Here is a 17,161-nt window from a genome sequence, read left to right on the forward strand (position 1 = left end):
CCCGTAGGTGAATATCCACAGTACCTACCTCCTGTGATCCTCCAGAAGCTGCTGAATCAGGTCCACCCCCAAGCCTGGCACTCAAGATAGCCCCCAGTCCACTGTCGTTTGCCGCCATGTTTCACATCCCAGTTAAGCCAGCTGCATCCACAGCATTCTCTGAGCCTGCTTCCTGCTTTCCCAGCTTGGAGCCTCCACCCTCCCTCTGCACCCCTTCCTTGGGAGAGCCTACCCCTCTTTCAGGTGCCACCTCCCCTGTGATGCTTTTCTAATTTCCCCAACCAGATGTGAACCTTATCATCTGGCATTTCTACAATCGTTGGTTTGTAAAGGTGACGCCCACCCATAGTGCTTTGTACTGTGGTTAGCTGGGTACAGGCCCTAATTCTGCTGCTTGATGTGTGGGAACACCCCCCTCCCCCAGTACCCCATGGCAGAAACCACGTCACAATCCTCAGAGTATCACCAAAACCAAGAGCCCAATATACTGTGAGGGATGATCAAAATATTTAAATATAGGAATACATCTTCATTCTAAGGAGAAAATGCTGTTAACTAATCATCTACTTTCCTCATCATCCTACTACAACATGAAAACTTACTTTTTCTCAAATATTCTGTTTTGGGCCCTCCTTAGAAAGCTTAACTAACTGAACATTAGCCTTTATCATATCATTTACTTGATGGCTTAATAGTTTCTTTAACTGAGAAACGGGGATAGTACAACCTCTAGTGTGGTCATAAGGATTCAGTGAGTTATGTGCAGGTGAAGTACTTAGCACAGTGCCTTGGGCAGAGCAAACATCAAGTGCATGGCGATTATTATTACTATGTGAAAACTCACCTAATATTTAGAAACCAGTTAAGAACTGGCTTTGCTTCATTCTACTTTTTCTAAAAATACTTCTTAGTAAAGAGCAGGTCAAAGATTATAGTTTGTGTGACTTAGACTAAAGAAATGTATTTCGCTCAAAAAAAAATGGTTATTTCAAATACCAAAGGTTCAGGCAACAGTAGCTTTTTTAAGAGTACACTTTTATAACCACCAAGGTAATGACTGATTCAGGAAAAGATTACCAATGAATGTTAAAACCATCAGGTGAAAGTGTGTTGAGGTACAGGGTATTTACAATCTCAAATTTCATCCCATAGATTAGTTATTAATTACAAAGGGACGAACTGCTTTTACATTGGAGAAATTTGGTGACTGTCACCTCAATTGAGTGGTCAGAATTACCGCCACCAAAGAAAAACCACAACTAACATGCAATAAGATCTACAATAACAAAAAATAAAAACAAAAAATACAAATAAAATTATCATCACTATTACGGGCCAAACAGACCCTTGTGATGTGATACAATGAGGAAATAACATCCCTATGCAGTATTCTTGCAAAAAAAGTTAACTTGACTCTACCAAGCAGATAAATCTAGATTGTGCAACAAACTCCAGAACAACTGACTCTTACTTTTCAAATAGACCAATGTCATGGAACACAGGAAAAGAAGGAAAGAAAGAAAAAGAAAAAAAAAAAAGGGAAAATCTTTCTAAATTAGGGTCTAAAGACATTAATAATCAATGCAGCGCTGAGCCTTGATCCCATCCATCCTCTGTGGGGAAAATAAGCACAGCTATAAATATCCTTATTTGGACAACTGGTAAAGTATGGATAACGCTATATACTGGATAAAAGTAGGGGAAAAAAATAAGATTGTAACTCAATTATATTTTGATTGACCAGCTCTTTCCTGAAGTACTTTGGTGTCTGGGAATCTATTCGTTGTAAGACCTAAAAACATGAACATAGGGCTTCCCTGGTGGCGCAGTGGTTGAGAGTCCGCCTGCCGATGCAGGGGACACGGGTTCGTGCCCGGGTCCGGGAGGATCCCACATGCCACGGAGTGGCTGGGCCCGTGAGCCATGGCCGCTGAGCCTGCGCGTCCAGAGCCTGTGCTCCTCAACGGGAGAGGCCACAACAGTGAGAGGCCCGTGTACAGCAAAAAGAAAAAAAAAAAAAAAAAAAAGAACATAACATCTGACGTGTTTGCTCTGTTGAAATGGATTGGAGTTTCTGTAGAAAGAATGCACAACTGGGTTGTAGTTGTATAAATGGGCATAAGAGCTCAGAAGAGAACAAAGTACACATAATTCTGTGGAGTGTTTGATTGGGACAATACTAACTGCCCAGAGAGAGTGCTGGGTAAATGTTCACTGATGACAATAACCAACAGAAAGTCCCAAAGTGGGGCCCTTGCTTTATTGCTTTCAGGAAATTTTACCCACTGAGAATGGATTACCAGTAAAATCATAGAGCAATTTTGTTTTCCTTTCAGCAGACGCGGATGACCAGGCAGCCGGTGGGAGCAGCCCTGGCTGTCTCCATCTGATACAGTGGTGTGTATTAGTCGCCAATAAGGGGAAATTACACAACCACGTGAAAGCCTGGCTGGCAGTCATTAGAGTAATTCAGTGTTTGGGCTGCCTCTGTGTTTCAGGGGGGTGATTGGAGCCATTAACACCTTACCTGTAGTTTCAGAAGCCCCAAATATTTTTATTACTCGTGTCCTCAGGCATAGACTTTTTAATTTAAAAAAAGAAAGTTCAGGATGGAAATAGTGCATCACCACAGGAACATCTCTGCCTCAGAAACACATTATAGTTTACCTGTCAATCTTGTCATCATGCCAGGTTTATTTTGAGTGTCTGGAATGAGGAAGAGGAAGTAAGGAAGAAAGGTGGTGGCAGCACTGACAGAGGAGTCTTCAGAGTCACTAATACCCTGGAAAAGCTGAGGGCCTGATTCCAAAGTGGTACTGACATCTCTGGTTTCTCGCCTCTTTGGCTAATAAGAAAGTCATCATTCTGGCCCTGAGATTTTCCCCTACTTCTTCCAAAACCATTAATGCCTTACTTTTTGGATTTTTTTGGACAGGTGTTATGGTAGATTCAATTTGGCTACAACTTCTTTGGCACTCTCCCCTACAGGAGGTGTGTTTTTATCCCCTGCCCCTCCTTGAATCTGGGCTGGCTCTGTATCTGCTGAACTAACAGATTCCTGCAGAAGTGCATTGAGTAGCTCCAGGCCTGGCCTTCCGGGGGACCGTGTCTTCCTTCCTTCCTTCCTCTTGGAACCTAGCTCCCACGCTGGGAGATGCCCAAACCACATGAAGAGGCCCATGGCCAGTGGGGACTGGTGCCCCGGCCACGCCCCAGATGACATCACACGCAGGCCAATCCACACAAGAGGATCACAGAATCAAGAGAGAGAAGAAAATGTTGTAAGCTGCTAAGTTTGGGTGTGGTTCGCTCTGCAGCAAGAGAGAACTGAAATTTGTAAACTCACAGGAAGGAAGGTTTATCTTGCTAACCAATGCAGAATAACAAAGCACCCGACCTAACACTGAGCAGTAACAGAACTGTTCAGAAGGAGGGTCGACATCCTTATCCTTTAGTGGGTTTGGGTCTCAACAATGGCCTCAGCTTTTAGGCCTCTTTTTAATGTTTGACACAGAAAATTTTAAAATAGAAAAATTTCGTTTTAATACCGCCTCGCCCCAACACGTGTGTTTCACACAGACCTTATTTTTTAAACAGAGTTTATTGTATTTAATACATTATAAAATTTGAAAAATTGTAGGAAAGCAGCAGACTCAAACTGGAGCAACTCTAACAAGTAATAATTCTGGCCCCTTTGCAAAACTGATCGGTTTAAAAACAAAGTCATGTTCACATCTGTGAGGCGGACAAAAAAGTGTGACTTCTGTACAAACTACATTTAAAATTTCATGTCTAACGTCTTTCGAATGCAGTGTGCTCGTGAGAGTTGTTTTTGAAGTCCTGCCCAGTCCCCCGTCTAAAGAGAGACATGAAACTTCCATATGCAAAGAAATGCGATTCTAAGTGTTCTTGTTTTTTTTAAAAAGGAAAAAGAAGGACAAAGGAAAAAGAAAGAATGGATGGCTGTTGGCAATGGAAACTGTAAGGAGATGCGTCCTCACTCGTGGCTTGTTTATTGGTCAGAGGCCTTGGGAGGCCCAGGACACTTCACGGCCATCACAGCACCAACTGTAGCTACCACCTTTTTTTCTTTTTTTGCATTTCCTACCTTTTGACATATATATATATATTTATATATTTTTTACACCTTGAGGATATCACTATTCCAATTGTTCCCATATGAATACAGGTGTGGTCTCTATTGGATATAAATGTGTCTTTTATTCAATTTTAGGTCCAGGACTTGGTTTGCTGTCCCAACTGCACATAAATGTCCCTTTCTTGTTTGCATTATTTGTTGTGTATGTTTTCTCCTTTTTGCATAAGAAATATGTCCACTTAGTCCAGAGGCTCTTGCTTTATCCGGATGACAGAGGGTCCACGGGGCGTCCGCCTCAGTTCCCGCCGCAGGACGTATTCGCTGAACTGAGATGAGTCCACTCCTCCCCCACAGGAGCCCACGATTTCAAATCCTCTTTGCTGCAACCTCTCAAGGACCTGTGAGGGACCGATACAAGCAGGCAGTTAGGGGTGAGCTAGGTCCTTTGGCCACATAAACAGCTCAAAGACTGTCCCCAAGTTTGAGATCATGTGCAGCTCTGGTTCATCTTATCCAGCCCTTAAATCTGTTTCTCTGCTTTCAAACAAAACTCTGGATTACAGGGCAGGAGGGAGCGAGCAAACGTTTTTAATACCTAAAATGTTCCTTCACACGCTAGCTTTACACATGCCAAGTTCATTTACTCATTACAACCACCTTGCATAATGGGTGGAGTTAGTCCATTTGACAGATGAGAAAACTGAGGCTCACTCCTACTAAGTGATGGAATTGGGTTTCCAACTTAGGTCTCTTTGGCCTCAAATCCCATGTTTTTTGCAATGTGCAACTCCACCTTCTCTGCCGAAAGAGAGGGTTCACATTTCAAAGCTCATTGACCACTAACATATATTCGATGAGATGATAAAGACTATGGAGAGACAGTGATATTATCTGAATTTACTCCATCGGTGAATCAGCCTCAACTCATTCACTCTTGACTGGGCCATTGTTCAAATTTCCTGAAACTGAGTTAATATATTTCAGCTTGAAAGACTGATGCAATTTCAACAGCAGAAGAAATGGACTATTAAAGACAGTCGAGGTTTATCTACAGCTTTTCAAGTTTGTGGCTTTTGAAATAGTTCTATTGCCTTGAGTGTATCCAGGGAGGCAAGAATAAATGCAATGGTTGTATATGATCTGTATTAGAAAACATATCCAAAAATAAAGATGTTCTAAACTTCTCATCCAAACATAACCCATATAATCTCTGATTTTGAAATCAAATACCTAATGCCAGAAAGATCCCTGGGTTTGTCACTACTTGTCTGACACTCTTGAATGCAGGAAACATTTCCTGCAACTCTTAGATACGCAGAAATACAGGAAACTGATCTAGAGCATTCTGTTTATTTAGGAATCCAACAAATATTAGACTTGCAAATGTTCCCTGCCAGGATTCTGGATGTAATTAAATTATATCTACACCACTCTAAAGGCAAGATGACTCAATCATAACTTTAGAAAAAATGCCTGGCTCAAATTTTTAAAATTTTTGGAACAAAGTGAAATGTTACCAAATAACTCTCAAAATGTAATTACAGTGAATCCTTACTATGTCTTTTTTTGAATTATTATTTTTTGGTTGGCTACTTTTGCATGTAATATAATCTATTTTGCAAAAAAGCTAACTAGATGAGATGGGAAAGCAAGAGTATGCATTCTAAAAATTAAAACCTCAAATGGTGGCAAATTTTAAAAAAAAAAGTCCTTATGGGAACAAAATGAACACTCTTCCCTGCAGTGTCTACTTCTATACATAAATTCACAATGCATATGCACACCAGGCAGCAGAAGGACGCTATGAAGAAAACAATCTCTAAGTTCAGAATCAAGCACATTAAGATGTGCTTTGGTGGCAGGTGAGTAAAAAGGTGAACAGGGCTTCCCTGGTGGCGCAGCGGTTGAGAGTCCGCCTGCCGATGCAGGGGATGCGGGTTCGTGCCCCGGTCTGGGAAGATCCCACATGCCGCGGAGCGGCTGGGCCCGTGAGCCATGGCCGCTGAGCCTGCGCGTCCGGAGCCTGTGCTCCACAACTGGAGAGGCCACGACAGTGAGAGGCCGCAACAGTGAGAGGCCCGCGTACCTCAAGAAACAAAAACAAAAACAAAAAGGTGAACAGCTCGCTCTCAGGAGATTTCCCCAGGAATGTAGCTTGTCAGCAAGAAGCACCCCAGCCTGCTTGGCCAAACCACTGCCTTGGAAAGGATTTTTTTTACCTTGATCAGGAGAGAAATTACAAAGGTAGAGGAAGCTGAAGAATAAAGAACTTAACTCATACCGTTTGTCTTTCAGTGTTGTTAGGTCGCTAAATTGCTAATATAAGGAAGTCCCTAAGCTTCCTCCCCAGAGGGTCTAATATGCATATGATAATTATTCAATATGATCCAATGTTACCTTGAAGATGGTAAAGCTTATTCCAGTGTAATGCAGATAGCTTATGCTTCTTGACCGTTCCTTTTTAAGCCACAACTCGTTAATAGCAAAGTTCCTTAAAGTTAGTGATCATTTGGGAATATTAAAATCACTTGGGTAGCTCTCAGGGCTCCTGTGCCTTATCCCAAAGCCTCTGAACGCCTAGAGGATGGTGCCTGCCCTCTAGATGGGGCAGGAGCTCGCATGGCCATGTCACATGACGAAGTTAATCCAGATGGAAATCCACATCTGATCAGACTCGAATGACTGGGAAACGTGTCAGGCTTGTGAATTTCTGATAGTTATTCAGTGGCCCTAGGGATGGGGCCCTAGAGAAGCAATGAAATGCTGTCTAGAGAGAGCTGGGGGAGGAGGGCAAAGGCTTTCAGGGCTCTAGAGGCTTTTCTAAATCGCTGAGGCCCCGCTCAGGAACTGCACAGGGCGGTCCAGGGTGCGACTCCGGGCCTGCACAGCCCAGGTGCCACCCGCTGCCTGCTGGGGTGTGTGCCTTCCTCTGGCATGCCCAGGGCTCAGTGTCTGCCAGTTTCCTGCTACTCTGCTCTCAGACACCTGATCACAAAACTTTAAAATGATAAATAGCTGTGAAACCATCCTCAAGAGGCAGAATGGTAGAGTGGGTGCTTCTAGTCTTGGAGTTTGGGGAGAGGTTTTGTTGGCTCAATACTGAATAAAGCCATGGACCCGTTCCAACTAAAAAGACAGAGAAAAGCCCCCAAACCCTGACTCCATTGACTTCAAATCGTTTTGAATCACACAGACCTGGAGTCAAGACCCAGGTGTGCTTCCTTTTTCTCATCAGCAAGACAGGGAATTTACAGTGCTTACCTGTTAGGGTTGGTGTAAGAAGACAAGCACGGACAACGCTTGGCCCAGGGCTGGCACGCGTCAGTTACGACGGTGACCACAATCACCATCATCTAAGGCACGTGGCCCCTCACACCTTGTCAACCAAACTTCTGAATTCTGCCCTTAAGTCTTCTTCTCCCATAAACTTCTCTATCTCAGAAAATACTAATTCCATTCACCCAGTTCCTCCATCAAAAATCTTAGTCATCTTTGCTTCTGTCCCACAACCCAGAGCCATTGTCAGAAAACCTTGTCAGCTCTACATTCAAGCTATTCAGGGCAGTCCAGTGGTTAGGACTCTGCGCTCTCACTGCCAAGGGCCCGGGGTTCAATCCCTGGACAGGGAACTAAGGTCCCCCAAGCTGTGCGGTGCCTCCAAAACAAAAAACAAACAAACAAAATTACTTTGGAACTTCCCTGCCAGTCCAGTGGCTAAGACTCCGTGCTGCCACTGCAGGGGGCACGGGTTCAATCCCTGGTTGGGGAACTAAAATCCCGCATGCCGCGTAGTGCAGCCAAAAAAAAAAAAAAAAAGATATTCAGAGTCGGAAACTTCTCAATTATTGCTTAGACCAGCTTTCTAACTGGTCCCCTTGCTCCCCCTGGTTTCCACCTGTTGCTGGAATATTCACTTTCAAATACGAGTTACGACGTGTCAGTCTCTTGCTCAAATGGCTTTCCATTTGACTCATACAAGCAAGGAAACCAAACCCCAAAGAAACCAAAACAAAGAATCCCAGAGCTCTTCCCACCCTCTGTGGGGCACTCCACCATCTGTCCCTGGGGGGACTCTGCACTACCCACCCCACCTTTACTCGCTTAAAGCCACGCTGGCTTTCCTGATACTCCTCAGTATGTCAAGCACGTGCTCCTACCCTGGGGGCTTCAGAACTCGCTGCTCCCCCTGCCAGGATACCCTGCCCTAGGCATCCTCTTCTCACTACCTGCCCATCATTTAGGTTGGTTATTGTTTGCACCCTCCCACCCCCATTCCCATAATATAATTCCCTCTTTTCCATGAAAAGAGGGCTCTTGTCTGTTTTCTTCCCTTCTGTATCTCCGGTGTTCATACCAGCACCTGGCACACAGTAGATGTTCAATAAATGTTTGTGGAATGACTGAATGACTGCTGTAGAGGGGTGAACAGTTTATGTCCCCCAACCATGTGAGGGTTCTCCAGCTCTCTGGAGGAAAGGTACCACATGAAGGCAAGATAACAGCATTAAGAGCAACATTCGATGCCACACAGTGTGTGACGACACTATACCTGGACTGAGTTGAGGTGACAGTAGCCATTCAGTGGAAATCTGATGACGTGTGTTGAGTCGTGATTCCAGCCTGCATTGACGGAGTTACACATCACGTCGCCGATCTCTGGAAACACTTCTTCTATCAAGGATTTGTCACCGCTGAGCGTGATCCTTTCTCCGAGGTCTGGGGCAACACGTACCACGAGGCACTCACAGGGCCTAGAAAAGCGACCGGTTTCTCTGTCCTGTTTCCATCTTTCCATCTCCAACAACATGGGCTGAAGCTGAAAATATTTTGCCTCTTCATATAACAAAGTGTAGTCCTGAAAAAAAAAAAAAAAGGTATTTCACAGTGTAAAATGCAAACTTAAGGTGCCAAAAATGTCCACATATGAGAGGTGAATTTTTCACCCGTTACTTCAATAATCAAATCTGGGTGTAAATTTTTCACTTATATAACACTTTTGTACAGACTCAATTTGCATTCATTCATTCAGTGATTATAATAGAAGCTAAGGGTATTAAGGGGCAGGTGGGACCCTTCTAAGTGCTTTCATGAAATCCCCATAATTGCCCAGTGACTTGGGAACCATGTTTTATTCCCATTTTGCAGATGAGAAAACTAGGATGTGAAAGGATTCACCAAGACTTTTCTCTTTTTGTAGAAAAATGCCTTTGGGTGTTTACAGTTTGTGTCCGTGAGAATCCGCTTTATGGCCGCTGGATGGAACGCCTACATGGGTCGAGGCGGGGGAGGCATAGCTGTGCACCATTCACCAGGAGCCTGTGCTCCTTGTCACCTTCAGTGGCAGCTCCAGAACGTCTCACAGGAGGGGGAGGGGCAGGGCCATGGTGGAGGTGGGGCTGGAAAGCGGGTGGATGGGCACCTGGAGGGCACGCATGCTGTTTTTACCTAAACTTGCGGGATGGGTGATGGTTTGGGGGAGGCTGATGGAGGACGCACTGCCCTCCACCAGCCCTCAGTGCCCCCATCACAAAGTGAGAGAGGCAAACAAAGTGAGAGAGCCTCAGGCCTGGGCTCCTGAAAGACAGATGTGCAGGAAAAGAAACTAGTCCACTTCTGAAAACGCAGTCACCCAGTCTTCGGGCGTGGTTTCTTTTTCTCTTGTCTTAAAAGAAATCTATTAAAACACACACAAGCCACTGAATGGGAGGACAAAAGAGGATGACGGGGAGGCAGCAGCTTAGGAAGAATGTTATCAAGCAGGTCAATATTATGTCTAAATGTAGCTATGGCCACAATCATCTCCGGCTGTGAGGTACGTGGACACTTGTCCAGACACGCTGGTTGAGAACATTTTAATCAACCGACACGCATTTCGCCTTCCTTCCACAGGCTGGAGCTGGCAGGCGGTGCCCCGTGCCTGCAGGAGAGCCAATGCCTGAGCCCAGGGCTCGAGGGCCGCCAGAGGCCTCGGGATGGAGCATAGGAGGGCACGACTTCAGGAGAGCTGCTTTATTTGGCACTTTGCTTTTTCTTGCAAATCAACAGCTGGAACATTATTCAAGGCTTCCACAGAAAACAGAGTTGGAGGGGCAAGAAAGTATGAGTGGGTCCCTAGCTGGATCGTCTACCTTCCATGCTGAGAAACTCGGGCCAGGTGTAAGACATGACCTGGACGCTGGTCAGCAGAAGGGGCTGCTGCTTTACTCTGTCGTCTCCTAGCAACCCCATCACTACAGGAGCCTGGCTCCCTGCAGGAGAGCAGCCCACTGCTCCCATCATCTCATTTCACCTGCTTTGCCTCCTGTCTCACAGGAGATACTGCTCGGTTTGAGGTGTTGAGAACCAAGCTGCAGTGTGGTCTCTCTGAGGGCAGAACCGAGCCCCCAGACCAGCCCAGCCTGAGGGTAGGAGGGAGGGAACTGCAGGTTCCTCCTGGTCAACCTGGGGACCCCACTACCGTGCCCTGGTCATCTTTGAAGTCCACCAACTGTGACATACTGACCTTAATATCTTACTCATCAAGATGACAGCTCTCAAGGAGATTTAAACAGTATTGAGAGTTACACAATACTACTGCTTTTTATTCTCCTGTGAGATTTAATTACAAATTTTAGCATGAAAAAGAATCTGGACTCCAGTGAAAAACATGCCATCAAGTCTTCAGATCTTAAAACTGCTCACAGCAGTCTTCTTGACCAACCTTGACCCTTGGAGTCATGGAGGAATCCTTTCTAATGTCACTGAGTAGTGATCATTCAGCCTCTGACTGAATGAATGCTTCCAGCGGTGGGAAGCTTACTATTTAACACGGCACAGTATTTACTTTGTTTGAAGCTGTGATTGTTGTAAATGTCTTTGTTAGAATGACCTGAATTTCCTGTAACTTCAACTTATTTGTTCTTAATTCTGCACTCTGGGGTTTCAGCGATCTTAATCTTTGACGTGTTAACCCTTCAAACATTTGAAGACAACTGTTATGTCTAAATATTATTCAGGCTGAAAATATCCAATCGTTTCAGCTCCCTTTCATTTGTTATGACTTCGAAGTTCTTCAACATCTAGTATGTACAGCTGACCCTTGAACAACACGGGTTTGAACTACACGGGTCCACTTACATGTGGACTTCTTTCACTAAATAGGTACCACAGTGCGACATGATCTGCAGTTGGTTGAATCCGCAGATGTGTAACTGCAGACACAGAGGGCCGATTAAATCATATGCAGATTTTCAACTGCGAGGAGGGTTGCCCCCCCAATCCTTGCATTGTTCATGGGTCAACTGTACTTGAATTTGTCAACATGCTGCCTCAAACCCAAACCAGAATGGAACCTAACATTTCAGATGTGATCTCATGAGTGCACTGCACCACCTTTGCTTGGCTGGACACTGTAACCGCTATGAATGCAGTCTGTATTAGTTCTCTGTTGCTGCTGTAATAATTAGCACAGGTTTAGTAGCTTAAAACAATATGAACTTATTCTCCTATAGTTCTGGGAATCAGAAGTCCAAGATGAATCACTAAGGCTGTTTGTTCTGGAAGCTCTAGGGGAGAATCCATTTCCTTGCCTTTTCCAGCTTCCAGAGGCTGCTTGCACCACTTGGCGTCCGGTCCTGCATCACTCCCCGCTCTGCTACCGTTGTCACATCTCCTCCTCTTACTCTGACCCTTTCCCCTCCTTCTTTCACTTGTAAGGATCCTTTGAGTATGTTGGGTCCACCTGGATTATCCAGGATAATCCCCCCATCTCAAGATCCTTCATCTAGTCACATCTGCAAAGTCCCTTTTGCTGTGTGAGGTGACACAGTTATAGCTTTCAGGAGTTAGGACATGGACGTCTTTGGGGGGCATTACTCTGCCCACCACACGGCATGAGGTCATATTAGCGAAAGCTGGCATCCCCACAGTCCCATTGCTCTATTCACATTCTGCTTGTTCAGCTTACAGTGAAATCCCTACACCTTTTCCACAAAGCTGCTATGGAGCTAGGTCTTCCTCATTCAGCTTTTGTGAAAATTTTTAAGTCCTCCATTATTTATCCCTCTTTAAATTACATACTGTAGGTTCTGAGTTCGTTCCAAGGTACTGAGAAAATTCAAATTCTTTCACCCATGTTCTCGGTCTCCCTCTCGTTTTTGTGTCATTTTGAACTGGGTGTCCTGTTTCTATGTGTGAATCATTTCTAAAAGTACTGAGAGGACAGGGCTACATACAGGGCTTTGTTCAGGCTGACAGTCAGCTAATAAATTAAGTCTCTGGATTGTGGCTGCCACCTGGTTATACAATCTGTAATCCAGCCCATAACTGTGGCATTTGTTAGATTCTTGTTGAAATACTGTGTGTTTGGGTGGGACTCCAGGGGAAAGGCTGGAGGTCTGGGAGGGGCTCCAAGTCACCATACTGCCAGCCAGTCCCCTTAACTGTTTAGGGCTCCAGTGTACTTACCTGTCAAGCGAGTGGAACCAATCGCATTCAAGTTGCTTCCAGCCCCGCTACTGTAAGAGCCTGTGTCCGTGCAAACATCCTGATCTACCAGTTTGTCTACCATAACCCCGAAGTAATGAGACTAACAGGGCCTGGGTTACAAGTCCCCCCTACGCTGACTCTGACCTTCTCCTTCTTTCCTCTGAGTTCACAAAGCAAGTGTGTAATAATCCACTCTGAAGTCCGCCATGGACTGAGCCCCTCCCTACATAATGTTGTTCACAGCTATCATTAGCCGCTCTTGGAAGAAGAGGGGAACACTGGCCTTATCAGCCCTTTGGCCCTGCTCAGGGCGGCTCAAGGACCCTGCTAGTTAGGGGTCGGTAAAGTGAAGGATTAAAAGGGCTCTCCCGAAGATCATCCGGCACCTGGGACGTCATCTCACAGGCCTAGCCTTGAACTACCTCAAGCTGCCAGGTGTTCTTTTACTGTCTCTTGACTATCCTGGCTCCACTTCTTCCTTTACCGCCGCACCATCTGGTCTGCAGGACGGGGCCGCTGTCTGCGCTAGGGAGGGAGGGCTGGAGAACAGCTGAGCGCGTGCGCTTGGCGTGGCCATTGGCTCCCCACTCTGACTCGCCTCCCAGCATCGTCCTCCACCAGCCCGAGCACCAGAAGGGTCACCCTGTCACCATTTTCTGCACAGCTAAGCTCACGCTGGCTGTTCTTTTCATGGTAGGCTCCTTTACATCCGTCCTTCTCTGCTTCCTAACGCTCGCCTCCCGTCTCATCCGAGAACTCCCTACAGAACAGACTCAGTCTCCACGGCCACGCTCTCCAGAAGCCTCATCCTCCTTTCCTTCCTCAGTCAGGATCATATAATTTTACTGTCTACATTTCACGTTGTTTAGGGTTTATCCTGTTTCCTTTTAGGTTTTCTGGCCTTATGCTCATCTCTTCTGGTATCTCAATCTTTTGAAGTCTTTTTCCCTGAAGACTCAGTTCCTATCTGAAGACGCCCGCCTTCCTTTCATTGGCTTTTTACAAACTCTAGACGACCCAGCCTCTTGTTTCCAAGGGACGAGGTGGAAATGGGCAGGCGTTTACGGGGCTGAAGCAGGTTTGGCCCCAGTTCTTCTTTTGAAGGAAGTGAATCCAAAGCATCCATGTCTGCTTTCAGCAAAGCAAGTCCAGAATGTTCTAGTAGCCATTACTCTTCTCTGCTCCCATGCTGACTTTACCTTCTCTCGTTAAGACAGCATCCACCCCATCTCTTGCTTAGCCTCATATTCAGTAAAAGGTTATTCACAGACGTATTATCCTGTTTAAATAATTTAACATCCTAGAATACATATTTTTAAAATAAAAAAGAATATTTTTTTTGAGATTTGCAATAATTCTGAGAGGCAGAAAGATCAAGATCTCATTTTACAGGTGAATACATTGGGCTTCCCTGAGACCTTGGAGAGAAGTACACGGAACAGGAAAGTAAATGTGCGTGGACTCCAAAAGGCAGATGGGCCGTTTTTCCAAAGCTCATTTCTTGATTAAATATTTGAATTCAGAAGACATTTTCCATACAGGGAGGAAAGTGATAAACACAGTGTATTGGTTTCCTACTGCTGCTGTCAGAAATTACCACAAATTTGGTGGTGTAAAACAGCACAAATTTATTCTCTTGCAGTTCTGGAGGTCAGAAGTCTGAAACGGGTCTCACAGGACAAAGACGGGGTATTGGCAGAGCTGCCTCTTTTTCTGGAGGTTCATGGGGAGAATCAGGTTCCTCGTGTTTTCCACCTTCCAGGGGCTGCCCACACATTCCTTGGCTCGTGGCTAACCATCACGCCACTTCCTTCCTGATATCTTCTCTGACTCTGACCCTCCAGCCTTCCTCTTTCACTTCTAAGGACTCCCATGGTTCTATTGGGTCCACCTGGGTTATCCTGGATACTTTCCCCATCTCCAAACCCTTAAACTTCATCACATCTGCAAGGTCCCTTTTGCCACGTAAGGTGACATTCACAGGTTCTGGGGATTGGGATGTGGACACCTTTGGGGGCCATTACTCAGCCTACCACACATGGCTTCTAGTTCCACAAAACCCTTGAAAGGCTTATTTCACGCCTAATGTACTTGAAGTTTCACAGGTCCTTCCACTCAAAAGGCAACTCAGCCACTCACTCATTCATTTTAAGACCTGTTTATGTGCAGCGGCCATGCTAGGTACCATGGGCACAAAGAGGGTTTTTCTACGAGGAATGCATCCAACTCCTCCCTGGAGCTCTAGAAGCTCTTCTCCCACCCGCGCTCGGGACAGGGGGTCCTGCTCCCGGGTCTCTCTGGCCATGCTTGGCTCCCCAGAAGGCAGGGTATGTATGTATCTGGGCACCTGCAAAGAGGAGGCGCCAAGAAAACGAGGGGAAATGAAAGGATTTTATATTTTACATTCCAACAGTAGCATCCATGTAGTGATCATAAACAGAAACAGATCCTTAGAAAACTTGGCTTTAAAAACGTGTTTTTTAGGGGGAGGTGGGCCATCACAGTTTTTTCAGTGTTTGAGGTTTGGGACCTCTAAGGTTCTTAATTTCCCTGGCTCTGTAACCCTCCTTTCCTCCCTCCTTTCCTTCCTTTTTTCCTTCCTTTCAATTTTCTTTTTTTAGAGCAGTTTTGTTCACAGCAAAACTGAGCAGAAGGTAGAGAGGTTTCCCATATGCCCCCTCCCCCCACCCATGCACAGCCTCCCTGGCTACCCATAGCCTCCACCAGACCGGTCCATTTGTTACAATCTATGAACTTACACTGACACATCATAACCGAAGTCCTCACGTTAGGGTTCACTCTCGCTGTTGAACACTGTGTGGGTTTGGACAACTGTCTGATGACATGTATCCAGCATTATAATATCATACAAGGTAGTTTCACTGCCCTAAAACTCCTCTGTGCTCCGCCTGGTCTGCTCTCCCCGTCCCCAAACCCCTTCCTTTTCTTCAAAGCCCAGGAGGACTGGCCCACTCACTCCTTTTGCCCTGCTACCACTTGGTACTTCCGGCCAGGAGTCTTCTTCCCTGTTCAGCACCATCTGAACACCATCTTCCAGCCCCTCCCGACCACTCCTTTTCCTGGGCCAAGGATGCCCAGCCCTGATGGCTACTGAAGGTAACGTGAGAGGTGGCAAGGTCCCTTCTCTACCCGGCCACTGTCTCCACCCCCCACCTCTCTGACTCTCCCAGAGAAGCTAAAGTGTCCACAGGTGACAATGACAGGGTGCCGATGGCAGATCCATGTTCATCTGGAAGCCACACCCTGGCGCCGCAAGTCACCGGGTCACGAGGCTGCAGGAGTTAGGGCTGCTGTGCAGGTGTGGCGAGGGCCAAGGCTGGGATGCTATCTGACAGGGTGCCGAGGGCAGAGCCCAAGGCAGATCCATGAGCATCCGGAAGCCACACCCTGGCGTGTGGCCAGGGCTGGGATGCTATCTGACACGGCGCTGGCTGCTACCTCTGGTTACTGCAGCTTATCCTGCCTCGGAGGGAGTGTCCTGGGGAGAGGGAGAGAAGTGGGCCTCGGCAGGCGTACCAGGAGCAACAGTCCCTCAGCAGGGACGCAAACTCTAGGCGGCAGAGCTGAGACCGTGGGCGGGGCCGACATCCTGAGTGGGCACTCTCTCAGGTGCTAGGGAAGAAGAAACTTCCGGCGGGGGGGTGGGGGGGAAGGTCTCCCCAGCTCAGCACTCTGCCTCCTCTGAGAAAGTTCGTTCCTCAGGAATGAGTACCTAGAAGACATGTCTGTGTTGCCGCAGCTGATTGGCTAAAGCACCAGCATCGGAGCCACGTGGAGCCAATCAGATGGTCTCTCTGTGGAACCAAAAAAGGGGAGAGAGACCCTGGCATTGCTGGGGCAGAGCCAGGTTAAGGGCAGCAGTCTAGAAGCCCACAGACTCCCACAACCAAGGTCCTCAGAGCTGCCCTGGTGTTTCCACCCCTGAGAGAATGTTCCCACTAATTCTGTGAGATAAACGAGAATCCTTCCCATAAATCCTTCCTTCCTCTTTTCCTTAAGCTAGGACATTTTGCAATGTCTGGAGACATTGTTGGTTCTATAACTGGGAGGGGTTGGGTGCTACTGGCAGGTAGTGGGTAGAGGCCAGGCATGCTACTCAACATCCGACAATGCATGGGACAGCCCTACCACAACAATCATGTGGCTCAAAACGTTAATACTGTGAGCCGAGAAACTCTGAGCGAGACAGGAATCATTTTTGTTGCAACTACAGGAACACAGAACGTACCCTGATTGAATGGTCACTCCTAGTATCATTAGTGGTGACTCAAACACATGTGTTTGCTAATGTGACGTAATATGAAGTACCCAACATCACTGGGGATGTATTCTCACCAAAATAGTTAACTTAACCCTATCAAGTCTTTAGATACAAGTTGCAGTTTACAGGAAATGAGAGGTTAGCGTAATGAGCTCACATGACAAAGCAACCAGACAAATCCAGATGGTGGGACATTGTGTAGGGCAAGTGGCCTGCTCTCTTCAGCAAGTCAGCATCATATAAAAAGGGACTATGCTAGATAATAAAAGGAAGGGACATAAAATAACTAGGTTCATCGAGGTCTCAGATCAGAC

At 46.2% G+C, this 17,161-nt stretch overlaps 1 protein-coding gene across 1 annotated transcript in view; it reads right to left on the bottom strand.

Annotated features, from left to right (window-relative positions):
- Positions 1-3,691: 3,691 nt before the first annotated feature.
- Positions 3,692-17,161, bottom strand: part of KCTD1 (potassium channel tetramerization domain containing 1) — an 87,456-nt gene continuing 73,986 nt past the window's right edge. The window contains exons 4-5 of the mRNA XM_082667218.1: positions 8,649-8,954; positions 3,692-4,497 (exon numbers count right to left, since the gene is read on the bottom strand). Of these exons, the coding sequence (XP_082523344.1) occupies positions 4,339-4,497; positions 8,649-8,954 (465 nt within the window). The 3' untranslated portion in view covers positions 3,692-4,338. The remainder of the gene's footprint in view (positions 4,498-8,648; positions 8,955-17,161) is intronic.

This window comes from Grampus griseus (assembly GCF_964374135.1).
Source record: "Grampus griseus genome assembly, chromosome: 12".
Taxonomy (NCBI): domain Eukaryota; kingdom Metazoa; phylum Chordata; class Mammalia; order Artiodactyla; family Delphinidae; genus Grampus; species Grampus griseus.